The sequence below is a fragment of the Dama dama genome, chromosome 1 (genome assembly GCF_033118175.1).
Source record: "Dama dama isolate Ldn47 chromosome 1, ASM3311817v1, whole genome shotgun sequence".
In the NCBI taxonomy this organism is placed as follows: Eukaryota; Metazoa; Chordata; class Mammalia; order Artiodactyla; family Cervidae; genus Dama; species Dama dama.
The window spans coordinates 48478556-48505450 of NC_083681.1; the positions used below are offsets into that span (position 1 = coordinate 48478556).

The window sequence follows — 26895 nt, forward strand, 5'->3', positions numbered from 1 at the left end:
CCAATACAAAAATAAAGAAAACATTTTTGATATTAAAGTATACTGTCTTGAAAACTACAGTACTACAGCACAGCAGCTGGCAAACAAGGGCTGGCACTGAGTGAACAGGCAAGAAGAGTTACTGCCTGGAGGAGGGAGAAGAGGTGGGAGACGGTAGAGCTGAAGGATCATCAGCAATAGGAGATGGAGAACAAACTGCAATTCCACTCACACCTGAAGTTGATGGAACACAAATTCACATCTTTGAAAGTTTGCAACTTGAAAGTTCATACATAGGGGCTTACTGTATAACTGAATCACTTTGCTGAACATCTGAAACTAACATAACATTGCAACCAAATATAGGGGAAAAAATACTCTTATTCACACAAGGGCTATTCTTTACAGTGTAGCCAGACATTTCTTGTCCTTTCATTGGTCTTCTATTTCAGTGATACAATATCTGCTCTCTTGACCTAGAATTGTGCCATCCTAGGTTTGAGTTATTTCTAATCCTAAAAGTTGATGTTGTGACAGTGCTGCCCTCAATATGCCAGCAAATTTGGAAAAGTCAGCAGTGGCCACAGGACTGGAAAAAGTCAGTTTTCATTCCAATTCAAAAGAAAGATAATGCCAAACAATGTTCAAACTACTGCACAATTGCACTCATCTCACATGCTAGCAAACCAAAATTCTCCAAGCCAGGCTTCAACAGTACATGAACTGTGAGCTTCCAGATATTTATGTTGGATTTAGAAAAGTCAGAGGAACCAGAGATCAAATTGCCAACATCTGCTGGATCATTGAAAAAGCAAGAAAGCTCCAGAAAAACATCTACTTTTGCTTTATTGACTACACCAAGCCTTTGACTGTGTGGATCATAAGATACTGTGGAAAATTATTCAAGAGATGGGAACACCAGGCCACCAGACCTGCCTCCTGAGAAATCTGTGTGCAGATCAGGAAGCAACAGTTAGGACTGGACATGGAACAGCTAACTGGTTCCAAATCAGGAAAGGAGTACATCAAGGCTGTATACTCTCTCTGCTTATTTAACGTATGCCGAGTACATCACGTGAAATGCCAGGCTGGATGAAGCACAAGCTGAAATCAAGGTTGCTGGAAGAAATATCAATAACCTCAGATATGCAGATGATACCACCCTTATGGCAGAAAGCAAAGCTTTTGATGAAAAGTGGAGCTTCTGATGAAAATGGAGCTTCTTGATGAAAGTGAAAGAGGAGAGTGAAAAAGTTGGCTTGAAATTCAATATTCAGAAAACTAAGATCATGGCATCTGGTCCCATCATTTCATGGCAAATAGATGGGGAAACAGTGGAAACAGTGTGAGACTTCATTTTTGTGGGCTCCAAAATCAGTGCTGATGGTGACTGCAGCCATGAAATTAAAAGATGCTTGCTCCTTGGAAGAAAAGCTATGATGAACCTAGAGAGTATATTAAAAAGTAGAGACATTACTTTATCAACAAGGATCCATCTAGTCAAAGCTATGGCTTTTCTAGTAGTCATGTATGGATGTGAGAGTTGGTCTATAAAGAAAGTTGAGTGCCGAAGAATTGATGTTTTGAACGGTGGTATTGAAGAAGACACTTGAATGTCCCTTGGACTGCAAGGAGATCCAACCAGTCAATCATAAAGAAAGTCAGTCCTAAATATTCATTGGAAGGACTGATGCTGAAGCTGAAATTCCAATACTTTGACTACCTGATGTGAAGAGTCAACTCATTGGAAAAGACCCTGATGCTGGGAAAGATTGAAGGCAGGAGGAAAAGGGGACAACAGAGGATGAGATGGTTGGATGGCATCACCCATATGATGGACATGAGTTTGAGTAAGCTCCGGGAGTTGGTGATGGGCAGGGAAGCCTGGCTTCCTGCAGTCCATGGGGTCGCAAAGAGTCGGACATGCCTGAGCAACTGAGCTAACTGACTGAGGTTAGGTAGCCTATCCCAGGGTGTCTTTTTTATTTTTCTGAAGGGAGGGGGAAGCTTAGAAATACTTGTAAAGGTCACAGCCCAGGAAAACTGATCCACTAATGGCTGATTTTTAATTATACAGTTATAGGCTGCTTCTCCTCCCCTTTTTCTTATCATCATATCAATAGGACTCAAGTAAAATAATAGTGGATTGCAGCTGAAAAAGTTGTACGGTGCAGACTCTATTTCATGATGATGTTGTGTTCTTAGCGAAGCCTACAGACAACAGTGACATTAAAATACAAAATGAAACAAGGACACTAGAGAATTTTAAAGTCTCCATCACTGATGGCTTCAACAAAAATTAAACATACTCCAACCCTTAACCTCTCATATTAATTCATTTATTCCTCAGTGTGATCACAAGTCCTGGTTTTAAATAATTACAAACTTCTTAGCTGCCTCACTGGTATAAATAAGAAGAGAAAATCAGTAAGAACCCTCAGGGCAATATCACCAGAGTAGGATGTTTCCCTTGTTTTCACAGAGAGATGGACAGAGTTCCCTGGAAGCACATGATGCAAGCTTATTCTGCCTGTTCTTTCTATGAAATAACCTTTGGATATTTTAATTCGGGATTGAGCTCTTAGTTCTATTTTAGATCCCTAGCATTTCCATTCAGCTTCATGAAGTAACCATAAGTGTCTGTTTTGTTTGGTTCTTTTCCCTTGGAAAACTAAAATCCAGAGCTTGGCTATAATCCACTCCTTGAGAGAGCTAGAGCTGATTGAGTTTCTTGTGTCCAATTGTATTTTTTATCTTGTGCATGTTTTTGTCCTTGTCACCATCTCACCATGCTTAACCAATATTAAAATAGTTTGAATAGAACTCCTTCTTTCTCTGGCACTTAGCTACACTCTATGGATCATTCTGGGAGAAGGAGAATGGGAAAAATGGATGCTGTTATGGAGGAGGACATGGGAAGAGCTGAGGGGGAAAATAGGGAATGAGTAGAAAATAGTGTTGAGGCTGGAGGAGCCCCTAACAAATGAATGATGTCTCAGGAACCAACATGTTATCATAAACTCGTCTTCCTTTTTGACCATCAGCTGACCTGACTCCCCTCCTGAGGGACACAGCCTAACCTTGACCAATGACTTCAAAGGACAAGGGGGAACAAGGGGGCAGAAGTTCAGCAGTAAAGAATAAAAGGCCACAGCATCCAGCAGCAGCACAGACTTGCTTCTGATGCTTCTGTGATCACCTGTAAGCTCCACGACTTGACATCATGGTGCATTTTACTGCCGAGGAGAAGGCTGCTATCACTGGCCTGTGGGGCAAAGTGAATGTGGAAGAGGCTGGAGGCGAGGTTCTTGGCAGGTAGGAAGTGGACTTCATGGGGGAGGATGGTGAATATGAGCCTGGAAAATTGATCAGCAAATTCGTTAAAATTTTTGAGTTGCTGATTTTCCATTTGCTGTGTTTCCATCTCATAGACTCCTGGTCATCTACCCCCGGACCCAGAGGTTCTTTGACAGCTTTGGCAACCTGTCCTCTGCCTCTGCCATAATGGGGAACCCCAAGGTCAAGGCCCATGGCAAGAAGGTACTGACCTCCTTCAGAGAAGGTATTAAGAATTTGGACAACCTCAAATGTGCCTTTGCTAAGCTGAGTGAGTTGCACTGTGACAAGTTGCATGTGGATCCTGAGAACTTCAGGGTGAGTTCGGGAAGTGTTCATGTGTTCCCTTTGGCTTTTTACTTTGGAATAATAATGGAAGTTGAGTGTTTTATTGGAAAGACTAGCAAAGATCTCAGAAATCATAGATCAAACTAGGTGTTAGGAGGACAAACTTCCAGTGGGCATACCGAGACCCCCTTGATTCAGGACTAGTGACATAAAGAGCTCAAGCAGCCTTATAGTGCATGCATGCTAAGTCTCTTTATGTGTCAGATTCTTTGTGACCCCATGGCTGTAGCCCACCAGGCTCCTCTGTCTATGGGATTCTCCAGGCAAGAATACAGGAATGTGCTGCCATTTCTTTTTCCAGTGGATCTTCCTGACCCAGGGATCAAATCTGTATCTCTTACATCTCCTGCATTGGCAGGCAGGTTTTTTATTATTAGTGTCACAGTGAATAACCTTAAGTTTTCTTAAAAATTTTCTGGAACTTCTGTCAGAACTGGATGTATTTACTCCAGAGAATATCAAAGAATAGCATATTTATTCAAGGAGAAATAAAATCTGACTTTTGATAAATGAAGTCCAATCTCAAGGAAGGAGAAATATCTTATGTGATTCCTAATGACTGAAGTTGGGAAAATATTTGGGAGAATAACTTTTAGACCATTCACCCAAAGAGAAATAGATCAATTCTCTATTAAATTGCCCTTCAGTATTGTGACTAAGTGGAGGCTTATTGCTGCATTGGTTGGAGGCTTTACTAAACTCATTCTAGGAACCCATGCAGTCCTGAAATCCTATGAATATAAAAATTAGAGGGAGGGAGAGAGGCAAATAAAAATAGTGAAATAGGAGAGAGGCAGGGGATATAGGTAGACAAATAATTGAATGGAGGGCTCATAGAATTTAAATTAAATAGAAGGAAAAGCTCATCTAGGTTTATTGTATAGGTACAACCCACAGAGCAGTTTAAGATGTGGACTTGGGAGTGGGTGTAGTTACTAAGCCATTGTTTTCTGCAACTCTTTTAGGAAACTTCTACTTGGGATACTTAACTGTCATTCTGTCTCTCACCCAATAGCTCCTAGGCAATGTGATTGTCATTGTTCTGGCTACTCACTTTCGCAGAGAATTCACCCCTGACATCCAGGCTGCCTGGCAGAAGCTGGTGTCTGGTGTTGCTGCTGCTCTGGCCCACAAATACCATTGAATCCTCTTTCAATTCACCATTTTGTGTCCCCAGTGCCTTCCTTCTGCCCGTGGGGACCGGGATTTGGCCTTGAGAACCCAGCTTCTGTTTAATAAAGTACATTCTATTCAGGGATCAAAAATTAACATTGTATCTTCTCTATCATCTCATCTTGTGCTGAAGGAGAAATGGTTCATTACCTGAAGGATGGGGAGAGATATAGGAAGAAGTAACAGTCCTTTGAGAAGCATTGGGAAATTCTTCAGTGGGAGACAGACATTCTGGTAGGATTTAGGATTATTGAGAGAAAGTTAAGGTGGAGAAAGAAGTTTTCTGGGGTTGGAAATGCTTATTTTAGTGGTTGGGGACTGACTGCCACAGGGCAGTGTGGCAAAAATTTACTGTAGCAGGAAGGCAGATGTAGTAAGTGGTGTCTGAGAGTAAATAAGGTAGATTTATGGTACATGTCAGAGAGTTTGCAGAAAAAAATTAAAGTTTTGTAGGGATTCATCATCTAGACTCAGGTTACTGTTTCAGTTTACACCAATGTACATTTTGAGTCAACTAAGTTATCATATATCTTACGAGACTGAATTGGAGATAAGAAGATCAGTTGAAGGATGGTTGAGAATTTTCAAAAAATCTCCATGAACCAACAATAGCTTACCCTTTTCTAAAGGATTCCACTGTCTCCTTACAAAGCCAAGTCTAATACAATTGATATCATTCTGAATCATATTCTGATTGAATGTAATATGTACTAAAGTAAAATTAGACTTAGGATAGTATATGAATTTGGATGAACAGGGGGATGACCAAGACTTCATTTAGGAGATAAGATACTAACTAAGTCTCATGGTCTAAAATTAGCCAGCCAGAGGTTGGCAAAGTGCATGAAAATGTCTCTCTGAAAGTGGAAAAGAGAGTAAGACATAGGTAGAGGATTAAGAAAGACTAGATAATATAAGTCTTTGAACATAAAAGTAAAAGTTATTACTTTGATAGTAGTAAGGGTAAGCAATAAGTATTCTTAGAACTTTAAATGACTCAAAGAGTAGGATTTGGAGGGGGCAAGTAATCTGCTTAATTCACACAAAATGAATTGAAAATTGCAGAGACTAGACATGGATGCTAGTTGAGGAGAATAGACATAATGGACTCAATCCAAGAAAAGCAGTGTGCTTATTTGTGTCTGAAGTTTTGTGACTGTGTGGACTATAGCCCACCAGGCTCTTCTATCCATGGGATTTTCCTGGCAAGAATGCTGGAGCTGGTTGCCATTTCCTGTCCAGGGGTTCTTCCTGACCCAGTGATGGAACTTGCATCTCCTGCTTGACAGGCAGATTCTTTACCACTGACCTCCGGGGAAGCTCTGAAAGAAGATCAAGGAGGTCTGCAAAAAGTGAAGGATGAAGAAATGGAGAGTGAAGAGGACATATTTTCTGATTGACTGGAGTGGATGAGAAGGAAGGGGGTGGCAGCAGATGAGAAAACTCACAACCTGACTCTAAAAGAAGAGGCCTGCAATGTCCTGGGGACTTCATGTAAGAGAAGCATTAACTGAATTATTCTTGAGGGTGTCACTGCCAGATTGCTTAGGGAATCATGAGCTCCAGGCTTTGAGTCAAACTGTCCTCTTGAGGTTTGGCAAATTTAACTCTGGGAGGCATTCATTTCATTACTTCCATACATTAATTACAATCAGTTCCGTTCAGTTCAGTAGCTCAGTCGTGTCCAACTCTTTGTGACCCCATGGACTGCAGCAGGCCAGGCCTTCCTGTCCATCACCAACTCTTGGAGTTTACTCAAACTCATGTCTATTGAATGGGTGATGCCATCCAACCATCTCATCCTCTGTCGGCTTCTTCTCCTTCTGCCTTCAAGCTTTCCCAGCATCAGGGTCTTTTCAAATGAGTCAATATGTCTTGTGAATTACCTTCAAATTTGGCCCTTTGTCTTCACAATGGGGGTAAAAGACCAGTGGTTACATTGTTGCAGACTGTCAACACACTGGTCTGTCTGTGCTCCCTTGCCTATTTATTTATTTGACTGCAATGGATCTTAGTAATGGATGGGAGATCTTTGTTCCATCATTTGAGCTCAGTAGTTGCATCTCTGGGTTTAGTTGCCCCACAGCATGTGGCATCCTAGTTGCCCAACTAGAGATTGAATCCATCTCCCCTGCATTGTAAGATGAATTCCTATCCAAGGGACCACCAAGAAAGTTCCCCATTGCCTCTTAATTGCCCCTAAAAGAGTAAAGAAAGGCTCTCTGTGACATGAAAATCTCTCATCCAGTCAGTCAATGATTGAGAGCAATGTGCTTTTTTTAAATCAATCGATCTCTTTTTCATCCTTCTTGCCTCTCAACTATCACTCCGACTCTGAATATCAGGGGGTCAGGGATGGTGATAGTGAAGGAGCAAACAGAAGATACATTCTTCAACCATTAGTGATCTAGGTTTAGACCTGGATTTTGCCAGTTCAGGATAATTGAACTGAAAACAAAAGCATATAATTTACACACACACACATATGCATACATTCAGGTCTAGAGGGCTCAAATCTTTAATAGATGAAAAGATGTCTAATTGTTGATAGACCATAAAAGTCAGCTGAGAAAATTAATGTGATAACACAATTATCTGGGAATATTAATCTAAGTAAGAGTCAGAGGGTTTAGAGATTGTCATTACTAGGTTTAAAATCCTATAATGACTTCTTATTCCGTATCACTGAGGAGAAGTTCTAAGTTATTAGGTTTATGGTTTCTCTACAACAGTATTTTCTGCCATTCTCACTTTTACTATTTACATATCAAACAACCCATCACTCATATCTCTAGCATACCAGACGTTTGTTTTACCTTCCTTAGAGGTTTGGATCCACTGTCCCAACTTTCAGGACATCTATCCCAACTCTCCACTGACAGATTCCTTCTTTTCATTCTGGGCTGCCTCAACTATGGCCTTCTTAGAGAGATTTATTTCTGATGGAATTGTGTCCCTCTCTCATTATGTCCAGATATTAATTTCCTTAATTACAAATGATAATAGCTCAGATTATTTGTTGATGGGTTTACTTATTCACTTTCTGTATCTTCCACCCCAAAGTTAGATTCTTCTTTGTCTATCTTAAATCTCCAGTACATAGAACAATTATAACACAAAGTCATTCAACAAAGAGTTATTGAATGTACATTTGAGGACCCAAGGGAATGAAAGTTTGAAAAAAATGTTATAGCTAATTTTATTTGATGTAAGAAACATAGTGTTTGATCAGCTGTCCTGAGATGGAATGTGTTTCTCAGAGTACAATCAAGGGCCTTTGGCCTTTCCCCAGTGTTGTCATTTGTACTAATGGGGAGCCAGCCCTAAGACCTTAGAACCTGCTGCTTTGTTTTGAACTTGAGCATCCTGCTAGCTCTACAATTTGAGATGCATCACTTAATACCTTAAGCTCTCATTCACTGATCATGTTTATCTAAGTTCATTTTTTAGAGAATTAAATGCATTAATATATCCCACATCTTTAGTTCACTACTTGGAACATAAGCTTTCTTTATCTCTTTCTCTAAAAATAATTGACTGTATCTATAACTTCTAACTTTTAGCAGTAGTATTTATGTTATCTATAAATTCTATCTATATGCATTATATATGTGTATGTATTCATAAATATATGTGATCTTTTGTTTCTAATAATAATGTTTTTTTTTAAAAAAGCTATAAGGATAGTTATCATTATTGAAACTGAATGAGCTTTGGTGGAAATAAAAGATTATTTGGTAAGGAAATGGAAAATTCAAAGCCTGAATTTGAGAAAACAGCAAGACAGGTCTAGAGGAAAGAAAAGAGATGAGTCCAAAAATAGAGGGATGGTAAGGAAGCAAGAATAGCTGTGGGAGGTGAAACTTTTGGAAATACTGAGGTTGAAAGGAAAGAAACTCCAGAAGACTGAACTAAGACCAAGAGGTAATGCATCAGGGACTAGAGACTGCTTTCAGAAGTCTAGAGGGGTTTGTTCGGACTTTGTTTACTTTTAGAAGAAACCTATATAGGGATGAGGAAAGTGTCTTCTGGAAAGTATAACTGTATGAAAGGAACTATGCCTTTGTTATTTTTCACTTTTCAACTCCTGGAAGCAGGAAAAAAAAATACCAAGGAGAAATGTCTATGCAGCATATACTGGCTCTGTATAAGGGAAAGTACCTAGAGTTCACAAATATATTGCTAAGGCTATTCATACATAAGGGCTTCCCTGGTGGCTCAGATGGTAAAAAATCTGCCCTCAATGTGGGAGACCTGGGTTCCATCCCTGGGTTGGGAAGATCTCCTGAAGGACGGCGTGGCAACCCACTTCAGTATTCTTGCCTGGAGAATCCCCATGGAGGGAGGAGCCTTGTGGGCTGCAGTCCCTGGGGTCGGACATGACTGAGTGACTAAGCATACAGCACATTCATACACTGGCTGAGCATTTGTACAGAATTGTTTCTAGGCAGTCATTTCAAGTTTGCATCCTATAAATCCAGAAGTGGGATAAGTGTCTCTGAGGGAGGAAAACAGCTGGAACACGTGGGCTGGAGTGAGTACAATAATAAAGCTATGAGTGTTTATTTTTATGCCCACAAAATATGAAGTTTCTGGTGCTAGGCATATAGGAGGGAAATCATGGTCAAGTCCTAGTCTAGCAAGGGGATCAAACTAGCTGTGCTTAGAGACAAGGCGAGGTCCCAGGCTTTGTGGGAAGTTGATATCACTCAGTTCAAAATGGGATGGAGAGGCCAGCCTGGAACTCTCTGCTCACTGTGCACATCTGTTATCTCTCGCCACCTCCACAGCTCCTGGAAATTGTGCTAGCGATTATCTGGCAAATCACTTTGATACAGAATTAACCCCCCTGTGCAGGCTGCCTGGAAGACAACAGTGACTTGACTGGTGAACACCCTGGCCCACAAATATCACTGAAGGCCCTGCCTAGTAGTACAGTGTCACCAAGGAAAAGCTTTATTGAATTAATAATAATAATAACAGCAACAAGAGAAGCAGTAGCAGTAATGCCCTGCTAAGAGTTCTTCTCAGAGTAGTTGTCCTCAGGTCTGCTTTTCTCATATGCTTTTAAATATGTGAAAACCTTAGGGACTCTATGTTGAACTGTATTCAGGGTGGGGGGGATTGGGGAGGTTCACCATTCAGTTTTTGCATGAAGTAGAAATTTCTGCAGGAAAATTAAACAGAGCACTGAAGGGATGTGGTTGGGACATACACTTGGGAGAAGTATATACTAGTGAGTTTTTCTAGTTAAAGATATAGTAGCATTCAGGTGGTAGGGGAAGGGTATCAGGAGACAAGAACTCCTCAGGATCAGATGGTTAAGTGGGTCTGCAAAAAGACTTCAGTGAAGGCAAAGATTCTGCATGGAGGTAGAGTAGCAAAGTGGAGATTCTTTACAGGAAAATTAGCCAAGGTCTTAAGATGGCGATGTCCAGGTAAGGATGTCCATTCTAAGAACACATTTTCTGAAAGCAGCTGGCTTGTCTCAGCCCTTGTGAAGAGAGATTCGGATGGGAGGGGTTGGAGGTCAGAGCAGGGGAATACCTCTTTTCAAAGTCAACTTCAAAGAACTGCACATGGGTTTTACTAAAGAACTGTCTGGTTAAAGTGAAGAGAGCTGCTTTAGGAAGGCTAATTACACCCCTCCCCCAACTGTCCCAGGACTCTTTTTTTTTTTTAATTAAATATTTATTTTTATTTATTTATTTGGCTGTGCCAGGTCTTAGCTGTGGCAGACAGGATCTTTGACTTTGCACCATGCAGGAACTTTAAATGTGGCATGTAGGATCTAGTTCCCTGACCAGGGTTGGAACCTGGGGCCCCTGCATTGGTTGTCGGGAATCTTAGCCACTAGACCACGAGGGAGGGAATGTTAAATTGATTGTTGCTATGAGGAGACACACGTGAGCAGGCTGGCTATAGCATTTCAAGGAAGAGAGACCATTGTAAACTGCTCAGAGTGAGGGACTGTCTAAAAAGTGTGAGAGAAAATCAGGAGTTAGAGGCAACTTCCAGAATCATTGCCTGCTTTGCTGAAAAGATGGGCAGTTATTCCCCAACATTCAGAGCTGCAGAAGCCCCTGAGTCTGGGGCCTTACAGGGGGCACATACTCTGCTGAAGATGGGCATCAGGGCTAGAGATAGACAGTACCCAGAACCAACTGTGCAGGCCAGGCCCCAGCTGAGTGTGAGTGATTTTCCTGGCTGTGGTCATAGTTTCCTCTTCTTTCTTTTATTTTTCTGACCTCTTTCCTTGAAGCAAATCCTTTTGACATTAATCCAAACTACTTTATTCTCTGTACCAAAGTGTTCACATAAATCAGTGCTCACAGATTATCCACTCTGTCATGGTAAACCAGCTTCCAGAAACAGAATTTTTTTATCCACATTTTACATTGAAGTCTTTTCCAGGCTGAATCGATAAAAGTGTCTCACTATATCAAATAGACAGAAAGGATTTATTTTCTAATAGTAGAAATTTGGCTATTAATACAGTACATTGGGTTGAACTCTAAATTTTAGAGTCCCTCTATAAATACACATGAAAACTATTTTTATTATATGTACATATATTTGTAAGAGTGATCTCAGAGAGAAACAAACCAGCTTTCTGGAGGTCAAAATGTGGGAGCAACAAATTCTGAGATAAAATGAATCATTCCCTCTCCCACTATAAATGTATCTTTTCCAGTCTTGTAAATGCTTATTTGGATGCATGAGAACAAAGTACCTTAGATCACAGTGGCAGTGGTGTGTGGAGTACTGTCAGTGAGGGTTGCCTCTGACTGATTAGATACAGAGAAAAGCCACACTCGGCCAGGAGTGTGGACCCAGCACATGAGACAACTCCGTTCATCCGGAGCCACTGCCAAGGAGAATTCTAATACTCTCTTCATTAAACACAGAAGCACCTATTCCCCAATATTCAATAGTGTGTTCTCTGATATGAATGCATAGATACATGTCCTGGCCAGAGACACTTTCCATATAATCAGAGTGAAAAAAATTATTCAGACAAGTTCACCTATTACTGATAGAACTCAGTAACAAAGGGGTGATGTTCAGTTCTTCTCTAAATTACCCAGTTCTTACCTATCTTGTTTCTAAATTGATGCTGGATTAGGATCATTTTTACTTGGTTACAAGAACTACAAAATATGAGCCCCATATAAGCTTTAGGAGCATTGGTAACCCAAGAAGAGCTGTGGCTTCTTCTATTAATATACCCTGGCTGAACAGCAGAACCGTGTCTTGTAAACACCTGACACAATGCTCACCAGAGTTCTAAACGTTGCTCTTCCTAACTCTAGCTATGCTTCATGGTCAGCCTACTGGTCACTTCAGGAACAGTGGTGGGGACTTTGAGATATGAATTGCACAGTAGAGGGTAGGGGGGAAAACAGCAGAGTATCCCTGATAGAGCCACCAACACTATCAGAGACACAAATGTCCATCTTGCTGACCCTCCCTTGCCCAAGTCCCACCCCTGGGGGTAGCCCCCCACCTTTGACCAATAGTCTCATTTCATTGGGGGAAGGAAGGACCTGGGGACAGGAGATGAGGAATAAAAGGTCACGCAGTGAAGAAGCAGCACGGACTTGCTTCTGGCCCATTAGGCTCACCAGTAAGCTCCCAGACACCATGGTGCATTTTACTACCGACGAGAAGGCTGCTGTTGCCAGCCTGTGGGCCAAGGTGAATGTGGAGGTGGTCGGCGGTGAGAGCCTGGCAAGGTAAGCACTGGACACAGGTTGGACAGGATGTAGAAAGGCAGAAAGTGTTCCAGAAAAGAGGGACTGGTTAGCTTTCTTACATACTCTGACTTCTCATCTGTTCTGTGACTATGATCATCCCATAGGCTCCTGATTGTCTACCCATGGACCCAGAGGTTCTTTGACAGTTTTGGTAACTTATACTCTGAGTCTGCAATAATGGGCAACCCCAAGGTCAAGGCCCACGGCAGGAAGGTGCTGAACTCCTTTGGAAATGCCATTAAGCACATGGATGACCTCAAGGGCACCTTTGCAGATCTAAGCGACCTGCACTGTGACAAGTTGCATGTGGATCCTGAGAACTTCCGGGTGAGTTCTGGGCATGTCTGTGCTTTGTTCTTTCATCCAGGTGTCTGTGCTGCCCTTATAATAGTGAACACTGACTTAAGTCTTGTGCTATAGAAGTATTTTCTGGAGGTAATATTTCAGAGAAAGGCTTGATTTTGATAGATTGTTCTATAGGTCAAAGGTAAGACCAAGTAATTACTCTATGACTAGTGGAGGTCAGTGGTCATCTGATAATTCTGAAAAAAGAAAAAAATGCTGTGAAGAACACTAACCTAACTTGAGCTATGTGTTTTGGCTTGGAGAATACAAACTGAGCCAAGCAAAAGAATATCTTGCCTTTGATAATTGAAATTTTTGATGAAAATTGATGAATACATTTCTTTATGATTTTTGAGTTTTGAATCAGGACTAAACAGGGCAAAATAAGAGCAACTTTTCATGATTTGTGCCTCCTCCTCTCATCTCTAGCAAAGATGAAATGTTTTTGTATACAAAACATTTTTGTATACAAAATGTATCCATTTGTTCAATGGATGTCCAAACAATCTGAATGTGTGTAATATCTGAAGACACAATATGCATATCAAGTCCCCTTTCAGCACTATAAGTTAACTTTTAAAATAAAGGAGAGAAGTAATCCATAGCAATGCTCTGGGGTTGAAAGTTGACAGAGAAAATGGGAGAAGGATATAACACAGTGGGGGTTCAGACTGGGAGTCACTGAAGCCAATGTCAGGTCTGTAATGATGCACTTTTGTGGGAACATGGCCTTGAAAGCTGCTCAACCTCTTATGAAGAAGGAAATGGATGTTGCATCTATTTGCTGGAAGGGCAGCCTGAGATCTTCTCTTCATTATGTACTATCTTCTTTTTATTCCCAGCTCCTAGGCAACATGATATTGATTGTTTTGGCAACCCACTTCAGCAAGGAATTTACCCCGCAGATGCAGGCTGCCTGGCAGAAGCTGACAAATGCTGTGGCTAATGCTCTGGCCCGCAAGTACCACTAGTTGCCTGGCCAACCATGTTGGTGCCTATCTGAGGGCCCAGTGTCCCAGCAGTTCATCTCCTGAAGACGGAGAGAGCTCTGATTCCAGACACAACTCCAATATAATACAAATGAAATAAAAGTCAGGGTCTATAATGAATGTCCTTGTATTTTCTCTTTGTTTTTATCTTTTATAAGTTGATTCAAAAAAAAAAAAAAAAGCATTCCTATTGGACCTGGGAATACTGGAGATTGAGAGTTTGGGAAGGTTATAGAAGGAACCCTAACAAGATTCTGTAAAAGTCATTTCAGTGGGTAGTTAATCTAGGAGAGGAAATTAGACTCCTGAAATGGAGAGGGTCTTTAGAAAAAGGAAAGAAATGAAGTTACTCCTGAGAGATGGAAAATGATTGTTAATAGTGAGCTGTTAGGACACAAAGTAAGGGACCTGTATAGTCTGTTATTTGTATAAATACTGGATAGAGCTCTTTCTGGACCAGTTTTATTTAATATGAGTCATATTTTTAGTAGCTATAAGTGCAGTGAAGATGGTATTTTTAGACACCCAGTCAAGGGCTCTGCTCTTAACTTTTTCCTTGCATCTTCAATGGTTCATGCTTAGTCGCTTCAGTCATGTCTGACTCTGCCACCCCATGGACTATAACCTGCCAGGTTACAGTACCTGTCCATGGGATTCTCTGGGCAATGATACTGGCGTGGGCTGCCATACCATGGTACTAATGCTATATTACTTGTGAGCTCTGCGACCTGGAACACATTTTTAATTCTATCAAGCCTTTGACAGAGGTAAAGGCCATTTATGAGGAAATATGACAAATTCAAGATCCATCCTGTCAGGTCCAATTCAAGGAAGATAAATTGGCTCTTTAAGAACAGTGGGGTAATATAAAATTATAGAATCTGCCAGAGTCCAGAAGAGAAGGAAATGGCAACCCACTCAAGTCCTCTTGCCTGGAGAATCTCATGGACAGAGGAGCCTGACAGGCTGCAGTCCATGGGGTTGCAAAGAGTCATAAAAACCATAACTTTGACGAGACAGACCTTTGTTGGCAAAGAAATGTCACTGCTTTCTAATATGCTGTCTAGGTTGGTCATAAGTTTTCTCTTAAGGAGTAAGGGTCTTTTAATTTCATGGCTGCAGTCACCATTGACAGTGATTTGGGAGCCCCCCAAAATAAAGTCTCTCACTGTTTCCACTGTTTCTCCATCTATTTACCATGAAATGATGGGACCAGATGCCATGATCTTAGTTTTCTGAATACTGAGTTTTAAACCAACTTTTTCACTCTCCTCTTTCACTTTCATCAAGAGGCTCCTTAGCTCATCATCATTTTCTTCCGTAAGGGTGATGTCATCTGCATATCTGAGGCTATTGATATTTCTCCTGACAATCCCCATTCCAGCTTGTGCTTCTTCCAGTCCAGGATTTCTCATGGTGTACTACTCTGCATAGAAGTTAAATAAGCAGGGTGACAATATACAGCCTTGAAGTACTCCTTTCCTGATTTGGAACCAGTCTATTGTTCCGTGTTGAGCTCTAACTGTTGCTTCTTCACCTGCATACAGATTTCTCAGGAGACAGGTCAGGTGGTATGGAATTCTCATCTTCTTAAGAATTTTCCACAGTTTGTTGTGATCCACACAGACAAAGGCTTTGACACAGTCAATAAAGCAGAAATAGATGCTTCTCTTGAACTCTCTCGCTTTTTTTGATGATCAAATAGATGTTGGCAATTTGACCTCTGGTTTCTCTGCCTTTTCTAAATCCAGCTTGAACACCTGGAAGTTCACAGTTCATATGCTGTCGAAGACTGGCTTCCAGAATTTTGAGCATTACTTTACTAGGGTGTGAGATGAGTGCAATTTTGCGGTCATTTTTAACACTCTTTGGCATTGTCTTTCTTTGGGATTGGAATGAAAACTGACCTTTTCCAGTGCTGTGGCCACTGCTGAGCTTCCAAATTTGCTGGCATATTGAGTGCAGCACTTTCACAGCACCATCTTTTAGGATTTGAAATAGCTCAACTGGAATTCCATCACCTCCACTAGCTTTGTTTGTAGTGATACTTCCTAAGGTCCACTTGACTTCACATTCAGGATGTCTGGCTCTAGGTGAGGGGTCACAGCATGGTGGTTATCTGGGTCATGAAGATCTTTTTTTGTCTAGTTCTTCTGTGTATTCTTGCCATCTCTTCTTAATATCTTCTGCTTCTGTTAGATCCATACCATTTCTGTCCTTTATTGTGCCCATATTTTCATGAAATGATCCCTTGGTGTCTCTAATTTTCTTGAAGAAATCTCTAGTTTTTCCCATTCTATTGTTTTCCTCTATTTCTTTGCATTGATCACTGAGTAAGGCTTTCTTATTTCTCTTTGATAGTCTTTGGAACTCTGCATTCAAAGGGGTATATCTTTCCTTTTCTCCTCTGCCTTTTGCTTCTCTTCTTTTCACAGCTATTTGTAAGGCCTTTTAGACAATCATTTTGCCTTTTTGCATTTATTTTTCTTGGGAATGGTCTTGATCACTGCCTTCTGTACAATGTCATGATACTCTGCCCATAGTTCTTCAGGCACTCTGTCTCTCAGATCTAATCCCTTGAATCTATTTCTCACTTCCACTGTATAATCGTAAAGGATTTGATGTAGGTCATGTCTGAATGGTCTAGTGGTTTTCCCTGCTTTCTTCAATTTAAGTCTGAATTTGCCAATAAGGTGTTCATGATCTGAGCCACAGTCAACTCTCTGTCTTGTTTTTGCTGACTGTATAGGACTTCCCCATCTTTGACTGCAAAGAATATAATCAATCTGATTTTGGTGTTGACCATCTGGTGATGTCCATGTATAGAGTCTTCTCATGTTGTTGGAAGAGGGTGTTTGCCATGACCAGTGCATTCTCTTTGCAGGACTCTATTAGCCTTTGCCCTGCTTCTTTCTGTACTCCAAGGCCAAATTTGCCTGTTACTCTTGCTGTTTCTTGACTTCCTACTTTTGCATTCCAGCCCCCTATAATGAAAAGGACATCTTTTTGGGGTATTATTTCTAGAAGGTCTTGTAGGTCTTCATAGAACTATTCAACTTTAGCTTCTTCAGCATTACTGGTGGGGTATGATGGCTACTGCATTTCTTCTAAGGGATTCTCTGAGTTAAATTCACCCTCTCCAGTCCATTTTAGTTCATTGATTCCTAAAATACTGGTGTTCATGCTTGCCATCTCCTGTTTGTCCACTTCCAATTTGCCCCTGATTCATGGACCTAACATTCCAGTTTCCCATGCTATATTGCTCTTTACAGCATTGGGCTTTACTTCCATCACCAGTCACATCCACAGCTGGGCGTTGTTTTTGCTGTGTCTCCATCTCTTCATTCTTTCTGGAATTATTCTCCACTCTTCTCCAGTAGCATATTGGGCACCTACCGACCTGGGGAGTTCATCTTTCATTTTTATACCTTTTTTCCTTTTCATAGTGTTCATAGGGCTCTCAAGGCAAGAATACTGAAGTGGTTTGCCATTCCCTTCTCCAGTGGACCACTTTTTGTCAGAAATCTCCACCATGACCCATCCATTTTGGATCATGCCTTCTACATGGCATGGCTCATAGTTTCATTGAGTTAGGCAAGGCTGTGGTCCATGTGATCAGATTGGTTAGTTTTCTATGATTGTGGTTTTCAGTCTGTCTGCCCTCTGATGGAGAAGGACAAGAGGTTTATGGAAGCTTCCTGATTTGAGAGACTGACTGAGGGGAAAACTGGGTCTTGTTCTAATGGCAGGGCCATGTTCAGTAAATCTTTAATCCAATTTTCTGTTGGATCTGCAGTGTTCCCTTCCTGTTATTTGACCTGAGGCCAAACTATGGTGGAGGTAATGAATATAATGGTGACCTCCTTCAAAATGTCCCCTGAACGCACTACTACACTCAGTGCTACCAATCCTGCAGCAGGCCCCCACTGACCCACACCTCCACCAGCGACTTTTGGACACTCACGGGCAAGTCTGGGGTAATGTCTTGTAGGGTCACTGCTCCTTTCTCCTGGGTCCTGGCATGCACAAGGTTGTGTTTGTGCCCTCCAAGGGTCTTTCTGTGTACGTTCTGGTGGCTCTATGGTAGGGTTAATGTTGACCTCCTCCAAGAGGGCTTATGCCATATCCAGATCTACAGCACCCAGAGTCCCTGCCCCTGATCAGTCCACTGCTGACCCATACCTCCACAGGAGATGCTCAAACACAGTTCTGTCTCAGTCTCTGTGGGGTCTCTGGGTCCTGGCACGCACAAGGTATGTGTGAGCCCTCTGAGCATCTCTGATGGGTATGGGGTTGATTCTAAATGCGATTTCACCCTTCCTACAGTCTTGCTGGGGCTTTTCCTTTGCTCTTGGATGTGGGGTATCTCCTCACAGTCGCTCCAGTTCCACGCTGCCAAAGCTCCAGAGCTGCGCAGCTGCCGCACTTTATCACTCACTCAGTCAGTCAGTTCAGTCGCTCAGTTGTGTCTGACTCTTTGCGACCCCATGAATCACAGCACGCCAGGCCTCCCTGTCCATCACCAACTCCCGGAGTTTCTCAAACTCATGCCCATAGAGTCGGTGATGCCATACAGCCATCTCATCCTCTGTCGTCCCCTCTCCTCCTGCCCTCAATCCCTCCCAGCATCAGGGTCTTTTCCAATGAGTCAACTCTTCGCATGAGGTGGCCAAAGTATTGGAGTTTCAGCTTCAGCATCAGTCCTTTCAATGAACACCCAGGAATGATCTCCTTTAGGATGGACTGGTTGGATCTCCTTGCAGTCCAAGGGACTCTCAAGAGTCTTCTCCAACACCACAGTTCAAAAGCATCACTTTTTCGGTGCTCAGCTTTCTTCACAGTCCAACTCTCACATCCATACATGACCACTGGAAAAACCATAGCCTTGACCAGAAGGACATTTGTTGGCAAAGTAATGTCTCTGCTTTTTAATATGCTATCTAGTTTGGTCATAACTTTCCTTCCAAGAGTAAGTGTGTTTTAATTTCATGGCTGAAGTCACCACCTGCCCTGATTTTGGAGCCCCAAAAAATAAAGTCTGACATTGTTTCCACTGTCTCCCCATCTATTTTCCATAAGGTGATGGGACCAGATGCCATGATCTTAGTTTTCTGAATGTTAAGCTTTAAGCCAACTCTTTCACCCTCCTCTTTCACTTTCATCAAGAGACTTTTTAGTTCCTCTTCACTTTCTGCCGTAAGTGTGGTGTCATCTGCATATCTGAGGTTATTGATATTTCTCCCGGCAATCTTGATTCCAGTTTGTGCTTCATCCAGCCCAGCGTTTCTCATGATGTACTCTGCATATAAGTTAAATAAGCAGGGCGACAATTTACAGCCTTGACATACTCCTTTTCCTATTTGGAACCAGTCTGTTGTTCCATGTCCAGTTCTAACTGTTGCTTCCTGACCTGCATATAGGTTTCTCGAGAGGTGGGTCAAGTGGTCTGGTATTCCTATCTCTTTCAGAATTTTCCACAGTTTATTGTGATCCACACAGTTAAAGGCTTTGATGTAGTCAATAAAGCAGAAATAGATGTCTTTCTGGAACTCTCTTCCAAGCAAAGTATAAAAGTTTTTGTTTATCTACAGCCTTGCAATATTTTGAAATTGTCAGTCTCTTCTTTATGTTATTTCTTTTCTCCTTCCCTTTCATGCAATTATTTTCTCTCCTCTTAGACCCTCCTTCTCTTCTTCCATCTTTCCATCCTCCCTCCATCTCTTCCCTTCCAGCTATCCTGGAATATATTTGTATATAATTGTAGTATTATTTTGAGTTGAAGACAGTGAAAATTACTTTGAATCTTCATTCCTGGGTCCAATTCCACTTTTTTTCCCCCCCCTGAGGATCTCAGCTATGAAAATTTCTGCACTTTTTGTTTTCCCAGAAATCCTGTCAGACTTTATCAGGCTGAATAAGTAAATCTTGTTTGTAATTCCTCTGCATTCTCTCTATAGTCATATCATAGCTATATTTTTCTTTATTTCTCATTTAATTTTTCCCTATAAAATCCATGTTCATTAAGTCTATTTCAGTAGTTGGTAGAAGACATCATTTCTTCTTTTTCATTTACTTAATGGGCATTTATTTCAAAGAAAGGATGGGGAGAAATAGAATTTTGTGACCGAAAGTATTTATACAAGGAGAAAGAAAGCAAGTTAAATCTATGACAAAATAGTATTCATTCCAACCTCTTACGAATATTTTTAGAAACAAAGTGTAGCTCCCTGTAGAAACAGTTTGATAAATTTTTTGCTTTCTGAGTCTTACTTTCTGTAAGTAATTCTGCAGTTCATAGGTTTAAACTGTAATTCATAGATTTAAACTGTAAGAGACACATTGTACAATATCACACTAAAATATTGACACATAAAGAAGACTGGGAATAAATTTGTAGAAGCAATTGATGAAGGAAATCAATTTGGGAGATAAGAACAGGGAGAGCAGAGTTTCTGAGTCTAGACACACTGGATCAGCCAATCACAGATGAAGGTCACTGAGGAACAAGAATGCGTCTTACTTTCCCCCAAACTAATGAACTTGCATTATGTCCTGGGCTAATCTGCTTTCAGAAGTAGGGAGGACAGGAAGCTGGGCAGGGTTCAAAGAAAGAGCAGGTCCCTGCTGCTTATACTTGCTTCTGACACAGCTTGCAACTACACAAACAGGCATTATGGTTAAACTGACTTTTAAGGAGAAGTTTTCTTTCATGTTCTTGTGGAGCAAGATGAGGGTGGATGAAGTTGGTGTTGAAACCCTAGGCAGGCAGGTATTCAGCTTACCTACCTTGGTTTAAGGAGAGTGAATGGCAGCTAGGAGTGTGGGGACAGCGCCGTCCCCTGAGATACTAGGAGGTGGTGACTCCCTCTGACCTTGTGCTGTTTTCACCCCTTAGGCTGCTAGTTGCCTACCCCTGGACTCAGAAGCTCTTTGAGTCCTTTGGGGACTTGTCCTCTGCTGATGATATTATGGGCAACGTTAAGATGAAGGCCCATGGCAAGAAGACGCTAGACTCCTTTGGTGAGGGCATAAGACATCTCAACAACCTCAAGGGCACCTTCGCTGTGCTGAGCGAGATGCACTATGATAAGTTGCGTGTGGATTCTGAGTACTTCAGGATAAGTTTATCGGACCCTCAATGTTCTTCTCTTTTTTGGCCAGATTCTTCTCATGGCGAGAGAGATAAATGGCACAACACAGTTCAGAATGGAAAAGAGGTATTCTGATTACAGTACTAGGGACTGACTCTTCAGGATCATTAATTTCTTTTAATCTGTTTGCTCACAACTGTCATTTCCTCTTATTCATTATTGTTCTCCTCTGTTTGTTCTCTGCAATGTCTTCTCTTTCTTTTTCAAAATGATTCTTTTTGAGTGTGCAAAAAAAAAAAAAAAAAAAAAAAAAAACTTTCCCTATTTAAAAAAAAACTTTAAAAGCTGTTGTCTAATATTTTCCCCTTATCTGTTCCTTTCAAAGGAAAAAATGTTGTATCACTTCTTGAAATAATCCAAAAGAGTAAAAATGATAACAAATTCTGGATTAAGGTAGAAAGAGAGTAAAATTTTTAAATATAAAGTCAGGCTGACATGGGTGGCTTTACATCAGTGGTAACATCTACACTTCAGCCATCTTTGTGCTAATATCCTAGGGGCACAGCTTGAGATGAGACTGAAATACTCTGAATCTAACCTGGGTACCTGCACTAACTGTGCCCTTGCTTCTCATCTTTTCCACATAGCTCTTGGGCTGCCTACTGATAATTGTGCTGGCTTATTACTTTAGCAAGGTATTCATCCCAGAAATTCAGGCTGCTTTTCACAAGGTGGTGGCTGGTGTGGCAAATGCCTTGGCCCACAGATACCACTAAGCACCCCTAACTGATTTCCAGGAAAGGTCCTTTCATCCTCAGAGCCCAAAAACCAAATATGGAAAAATTATGAAGAATTTTGAGCATTTGGCCTCTGCATAATACAAAGATTTATTTTCATTGCATTTGTGTATTAAAGTTATTTCACTGTCTCTCACTCTGATGGGAACATGGGAGGGCAAAGTATTGAAGACAAAAAGAAATGAAGGGCTAATTGAGACCTTGAGAAAATATATCAGTATCTTGGACCCCATGACAGGAATGGCTGTAAACAGCTGATGTTAGTGGAAAACAGACTGCTCCTTAGTCTTACTTTCTCTTAAAGAATTCAAGTTGCAGCTTGATTTGGGAGTTAGATCATTGGTATGTTTTATTTATTTATTTATTTTTTTGTTTCTTTGTTTTTTATTTATTTATTTTTATTTATTTATTTATTATTTTTTTTGTGGGTTTTGTCATACATTGATATGAATCAGCCATGGATTTACATGTCTTCCCCATCCCAATCCCCGCTCCCACCTCCCTCTCCACCCGATTCCTCTCGAAACATCCCACCCTCGCCTTCTCCCACAGAGTTCAAAAGTCTGTTCTGTATTTCTGTGTCTCTTTTTCTGTTTTGCATATAGGGTTATCGTTACCATCTTTCTAAATTCCATATATATGTGTTAGTATGCTGTAATGTTCTTTATCTTTCTGGCTTACTTCACTCTGTATAATGGGCTCCAGCTTCATCCATCTCATTAGGACTGGATCAAATGAATTCTTTTTAATGGCTGAGTAATATTCCATGGTGTATATGTACCACAGCTTCCTTATCCATTCATCTGCTGATGGGCATCTAGGTTGCTTCCATGTCCTGGCTATTATAAACAGTGCTGCGATGAACATTGGGGTGCACGTGTCTCTTTCAGATCTGGTTTCCTCAGTGTGTATGCCCAGAAGTGGGATTGCTGGGTCATATGGCAGTTCTATTTCCAGTTTTTTAAGAAATCTCCACACTGTTTTCCATAGTGGCTGTACTAGTTTGCATTCCCACCAACAGTGTAAGAGGGTTCCCTTTTCTCCACACCCTCTCCAGCATTTATTGCTTGTAGACTCTTGGATAGCAGCCATCCTGACTGGCGTGTAATGGTACCTCATTGTGGTTTTGACTTGCATTTCTCTAATAATGAGTGATGTTGAGCATCTTTTCATGTGTTTGTTAGCCATCTGTATGTCTTCTTTGAAGAAATGTCTGTTTAGTTCTTTGGCCCATTTTTTGATTGGGTCATTTATTTTTCTGGAATTGAGCTGCAGGAGTTGCTTGTATATTTTTGAGATTAATCCTTTGTCTGTTTCTTCATTTGCTATTATTTTCTCCCAATCTGAGGGCTGTCTTTTCACCTTACTTATAGTTTCCTTTGTAGTACAAAAGCTTTTAAGTTTCATTAGGTCCCATTTGTTTAGTTTTGCTTTTATTTCCAATATTCTGGGAGGTGGGTCATAGAGGATCTTGCTGTGATTTATGTCGGAGAGTGTTTTGCCTATGTTCTCCTCTAGGAGTTTTATAGTTTCTGGTCTTACATTTAGATCTTTAATCCATTTTGAGTTTATTTTTGTGTATGGTGTTAGAAAGTGTTCTAGTTTCATTCTTTTACAAGTGGTTGACCAGTTTTCCCAGCACCACTTGTTAAAGAGGTTGTCTTTTTTCCATTGTATATCCTTGCCTCCTTTGTCAAAGATAAGGTGTCCATAGGTTCGTGGATTTATCTCTGGGCTTTCTATTCTGTTCCATTGATCTATATTTCTGTCTTTGTGCCAGTACCATACTGTCTTGATGACTGTGGCTTTGTAGTAGAGTCTGAAGTCAGGCAGGTTGATTCCTCCAGTTCCATTCTTCTTTCTCAAGATTACTTTGGCTATTGGAGGATTTTTGTATTTCCATACAAATTGTGAAATTATTTGGTCTAGTTCTGTGAAAAATACCGTTGGTAGCTTGATAGGGATTGCATTGAATCTATAGACTGCTTTGGGTAGAATAGCCATTTTGACAATATTGATTCTTCCAATCCATGAACACGGTATGTTTCTCCACCTGTTTGTGTCCTCTTTGATTTCTTTCATCAGTGTTTTATAGTTTTCTATGTATAGGTCTTTTGTTTCTTTAGGTAGATATACTCCAGATTGGGAGAAAATAATGGCAAATGAAGAAACAGACAAAGGATTAATCTCCTAAGTATTTTATTCTTTTTGTTGCAATGGTGAATGGTATTGTTTCCTTAATTTCTCTTTCTGTTTTTTCATTGTTAGTATATAGGAATGCAAGGGATTTCTGTGTGTTAATTTTATATCCTGCAACTTTACTATATTCATTGATTAGCTCTAGTAATTTCCTGGTAGAGTCTTTAGGGTTTTCTATGTACAGGATCATGTCATCTGCAAACAGTGAGAGTTTCTCTTCTTCTTTTCCTATCTGGATTCCTTTTACTTCTTTTTCTGCTCTGATTGCTGTGGCCAAAACTTCCAACACTATGTTGAATAGTAGTGGTGAGAGTGGGCACCCTTGCCTTGTTCCTGATTTCAGGGGAAATGCTTTCAATTTTTCACCATTGAGGGTGATGCTTGCTGTGGGTTTGTCATATATAGCTTTTATTATGTTGAGGTATGTTCCTTCTATTCCTGCTTTTTGGAGAGTTTTAATCATAAATGAGTGTTGAATTTTGTCAAAGGCTTTCTCTGCATCTATTGTGATAATCATATGGTTTTTATCTTTCAATTTGTTAATGTGGTATATTACATTGATTGATTTGCGGATATTAAAGAATCCTTGCATTCCTGGGATAGAGCCCACTTGGTGGTGGTGTATGATTTTTTTAAATGTTGTTGGATTCTGTTTGCTAGAATTTTGTTAAGGATTTTTGCATCTATGTTCATCAGTGATATTGGCCTGTAGTTTTGTTTTCTGGTCGCATCTTTGTCTGGTTTTGGAATTAGGGTGATGGTGGACTCATAGAATGAGTTTGGAAGCTTACCTTCTTCTGCAATTTTCTGGAAGAGTTTGAGTAAGATAGGTGTTAGCTCTTCTCTAAATTTTTGGTAGAATTCAGCTGTGAAGCCATCTGGCCCTGGGCTTTTGTTTGCTGGAAGATTTTTGATTACAGTTTTGATTTCCTTGCCTGTGATGGGTCTGTTAAGATCTTCTATTTCTTCCTGGTTCAGTTTTGGAAAGGTATACTTTTCTAAGAATTTGTCCATTTCATCCAAGTTGTCCATTTTATTGGCATAGAGCTGCTGGTAGTAGTCTCTTATGATCCTTTGTATTTCAGTGTTGTCTGTTGTGATCTCTCCATTTTCATTTCTAATTTTGTTAATTTGGTTCTTCTCTCTTTGTTTCTTAATGAGTCTTGCTAATGGTTTGTCAATTTTGTTTATTTTTTCAAAAAACCAGCTTTTAGTTTTGTTGATTTTTGCTGTGGTCTCTTTAGTTTCTATTGCATTTATTTCTGCCTTAATTTTTAAGATTTCTTTCCTTCTACTAACCCTGGGGTTCTTCATTTCTTCCTTCTCTAATTGCTTTAGGTGTAGAGTTAGGTTATTTATTTGGCTTTCTTCTTGTTTCTTGATGTAAGCCTGTAATGCTATGAACCTTCCCCTTAGCACTGCTTTTACAGTGTCCCATAGGTTTTGGGTTGTTGTGTTTTCATTTTCATTCATTTCTATACATATTTTGATTTCTTTTTTGATTTCTTCTATGATTTGTTGGTTATTCAGAAGTGTGTTATTTAGCCTCCATGTGTTTGAAGTTTTAACAATTTTTTTCCTGTAATTGAGATCTAATCTTACTGCCCTGTGGTCAGAAAAGATGACTGGAATGATTTCAATTTTTTTGAATTTTCCAACACTAGATTTATGGCCCAGGATGTGATCTATTCTGGAGAAGGTTCCGTGTGCACTAGAGAAAAAGGTGAAGTTGATTGTTTTGGGGTGAAATGTCCTATAGATATCAATTAGGTCTAGCTGGTCCATTGTGTCATTTAAGGTTTGTGTTTCCTTGTTAATTTTCTGTTTAGTTGATCTATCCATAGTTGTGAGTGGGGTATTAAAGTCTCCCACTATTATTGTGTTACTATTAATTTCCTCTTTCATACTCGTTAGTGTTTGCTGTATATATTGTGGTGCTCCTATGTTGGGTGCATATATATTTATAATTGTTATATCTTCTTCTTGGATTGATCCTTTGATCATTATGTAGTGTAGAAGATATAAAAAAGAGTCAATTAAAAATGAACAATGCAATGAATGAGATCAAAAACACTTTGGAGGGAACCAAGAGTAGAATAACGGAGACAGAAGATAGGATAAGTGAGGTAGAAGATAAAATAGTGGAAATAAATGAAGCAGAGAGGAAAAAAGAAAAAAGGATCAAAAGAAATGAGGACAACCTCAGGGACCTCTGGGACACTGTGAAACGCCCCAACATTCGAATCATAGGAGTTCCAGAAGAAGAAGACAAAAAGAAAGGCCATGAGAAAATGCTCGAGGAGATAATAGCTGAAAACTTCCCTAAAATGGGGAAGGAAAGAGCCACCCAAGTCCAAGAAACACAGAGAGTCCCAAACAGGATAAACCCAAGGCGAAATACCCCAAGACACATATTAATCAAATTAACAAAGATCAAACACAAAGAACAAATATTAAAAGCAGCAAGGGAGAAACAACAAATAACACACAAAGGGATTCCCATAAGGATAACAGCTGATCTATCAATAGAAACCCTCCAGGCCAGAAGGGAATGGCAGGATGTACTGAAAGTAATGAAAGAGAATAACCTACAACCTAGATTACTGTATCCAGCAAGGATCTCATTCAGATATGAAGGAGAATTCAAAAACTTTACAGATAAGCAAAAGCTGAGAGAATTCAGCACCACCAAACCAGCTCTTCAACAAATGCTAAAGGATATTCTCTAGACAGGAAATGCAGAAAGGTTGTATAAACGTGAACCCAAAACAACAAAGTAAATGGCAACGGGACCACACCTATCAATAATTCCTTAAATGTAAATGGGTTGAATGCCCCAACCAAAAGACAAAGATTGGCTGAATGGATACAAAAACAAGAC

At 40.4% G+C, this 26895-nt stretch overlaps 3 protein-coding genes across 3 annotated transcripts; all 3 read left to right on the top strand.

Annotated features, from left to right (window-relative positions):
* The first annotated feature begins 3202 nt into the window (after window positions 1-3202).
* LOC133060907 (hemoglobin subunit epsilon-1-like) lies at window positions 3203-4807 on the top strand. Its single transcript, XM_061148836.1, has 3 exons — window positions 3203-3294; window positions 3411-3633; window positions 4679-4807. The coding sequence occupies exons 1-3, from the start codon at window positions 3203-3205 to the stop codon at window positions 4805-4807; spliced, it is 444 nt and encodes a 147-aa protein (XP_061004819.1).
* Window positions 4808-12480: 7673 nt separating this feature from the next.
* On the top strand, window positions 12481-13909 carry LOC133060905 (hemoglobin subunit epsilon-4-like). Its single transcript, XM_061148821.1, has 3 exons — window positions 12481-12572; window positions 12698-12920; window positions 13781-13909. The coding sequence occupies exons 1-3, from the start codon at window positions 12481-12483 to the stop codon at window positions 13907-13909; spliced, it is 444 nt and encodes a 147-aa protein (XP_061004804.1).
* Window positions 13910-20600: 6691 nt separating this feature from the next.
* Window positions 20601-21794, top strand: LOC133060913 (hemoglobin subunit beta-C-like). The gene is made up of 3 exons (XM_061148851.1): window positions 20601-20692; window positions 20823-21043; window positions 21664-21794. Exons 1-3 carry the CDS (start codon window positions 20601-20603, stop codon window positions 21792-21794), a joined length of 444 nt encoding a protein of 147 aa, XP_061004834.1.
* Window positions 21795-26895: the final 5101 nt, after the last annotated feature.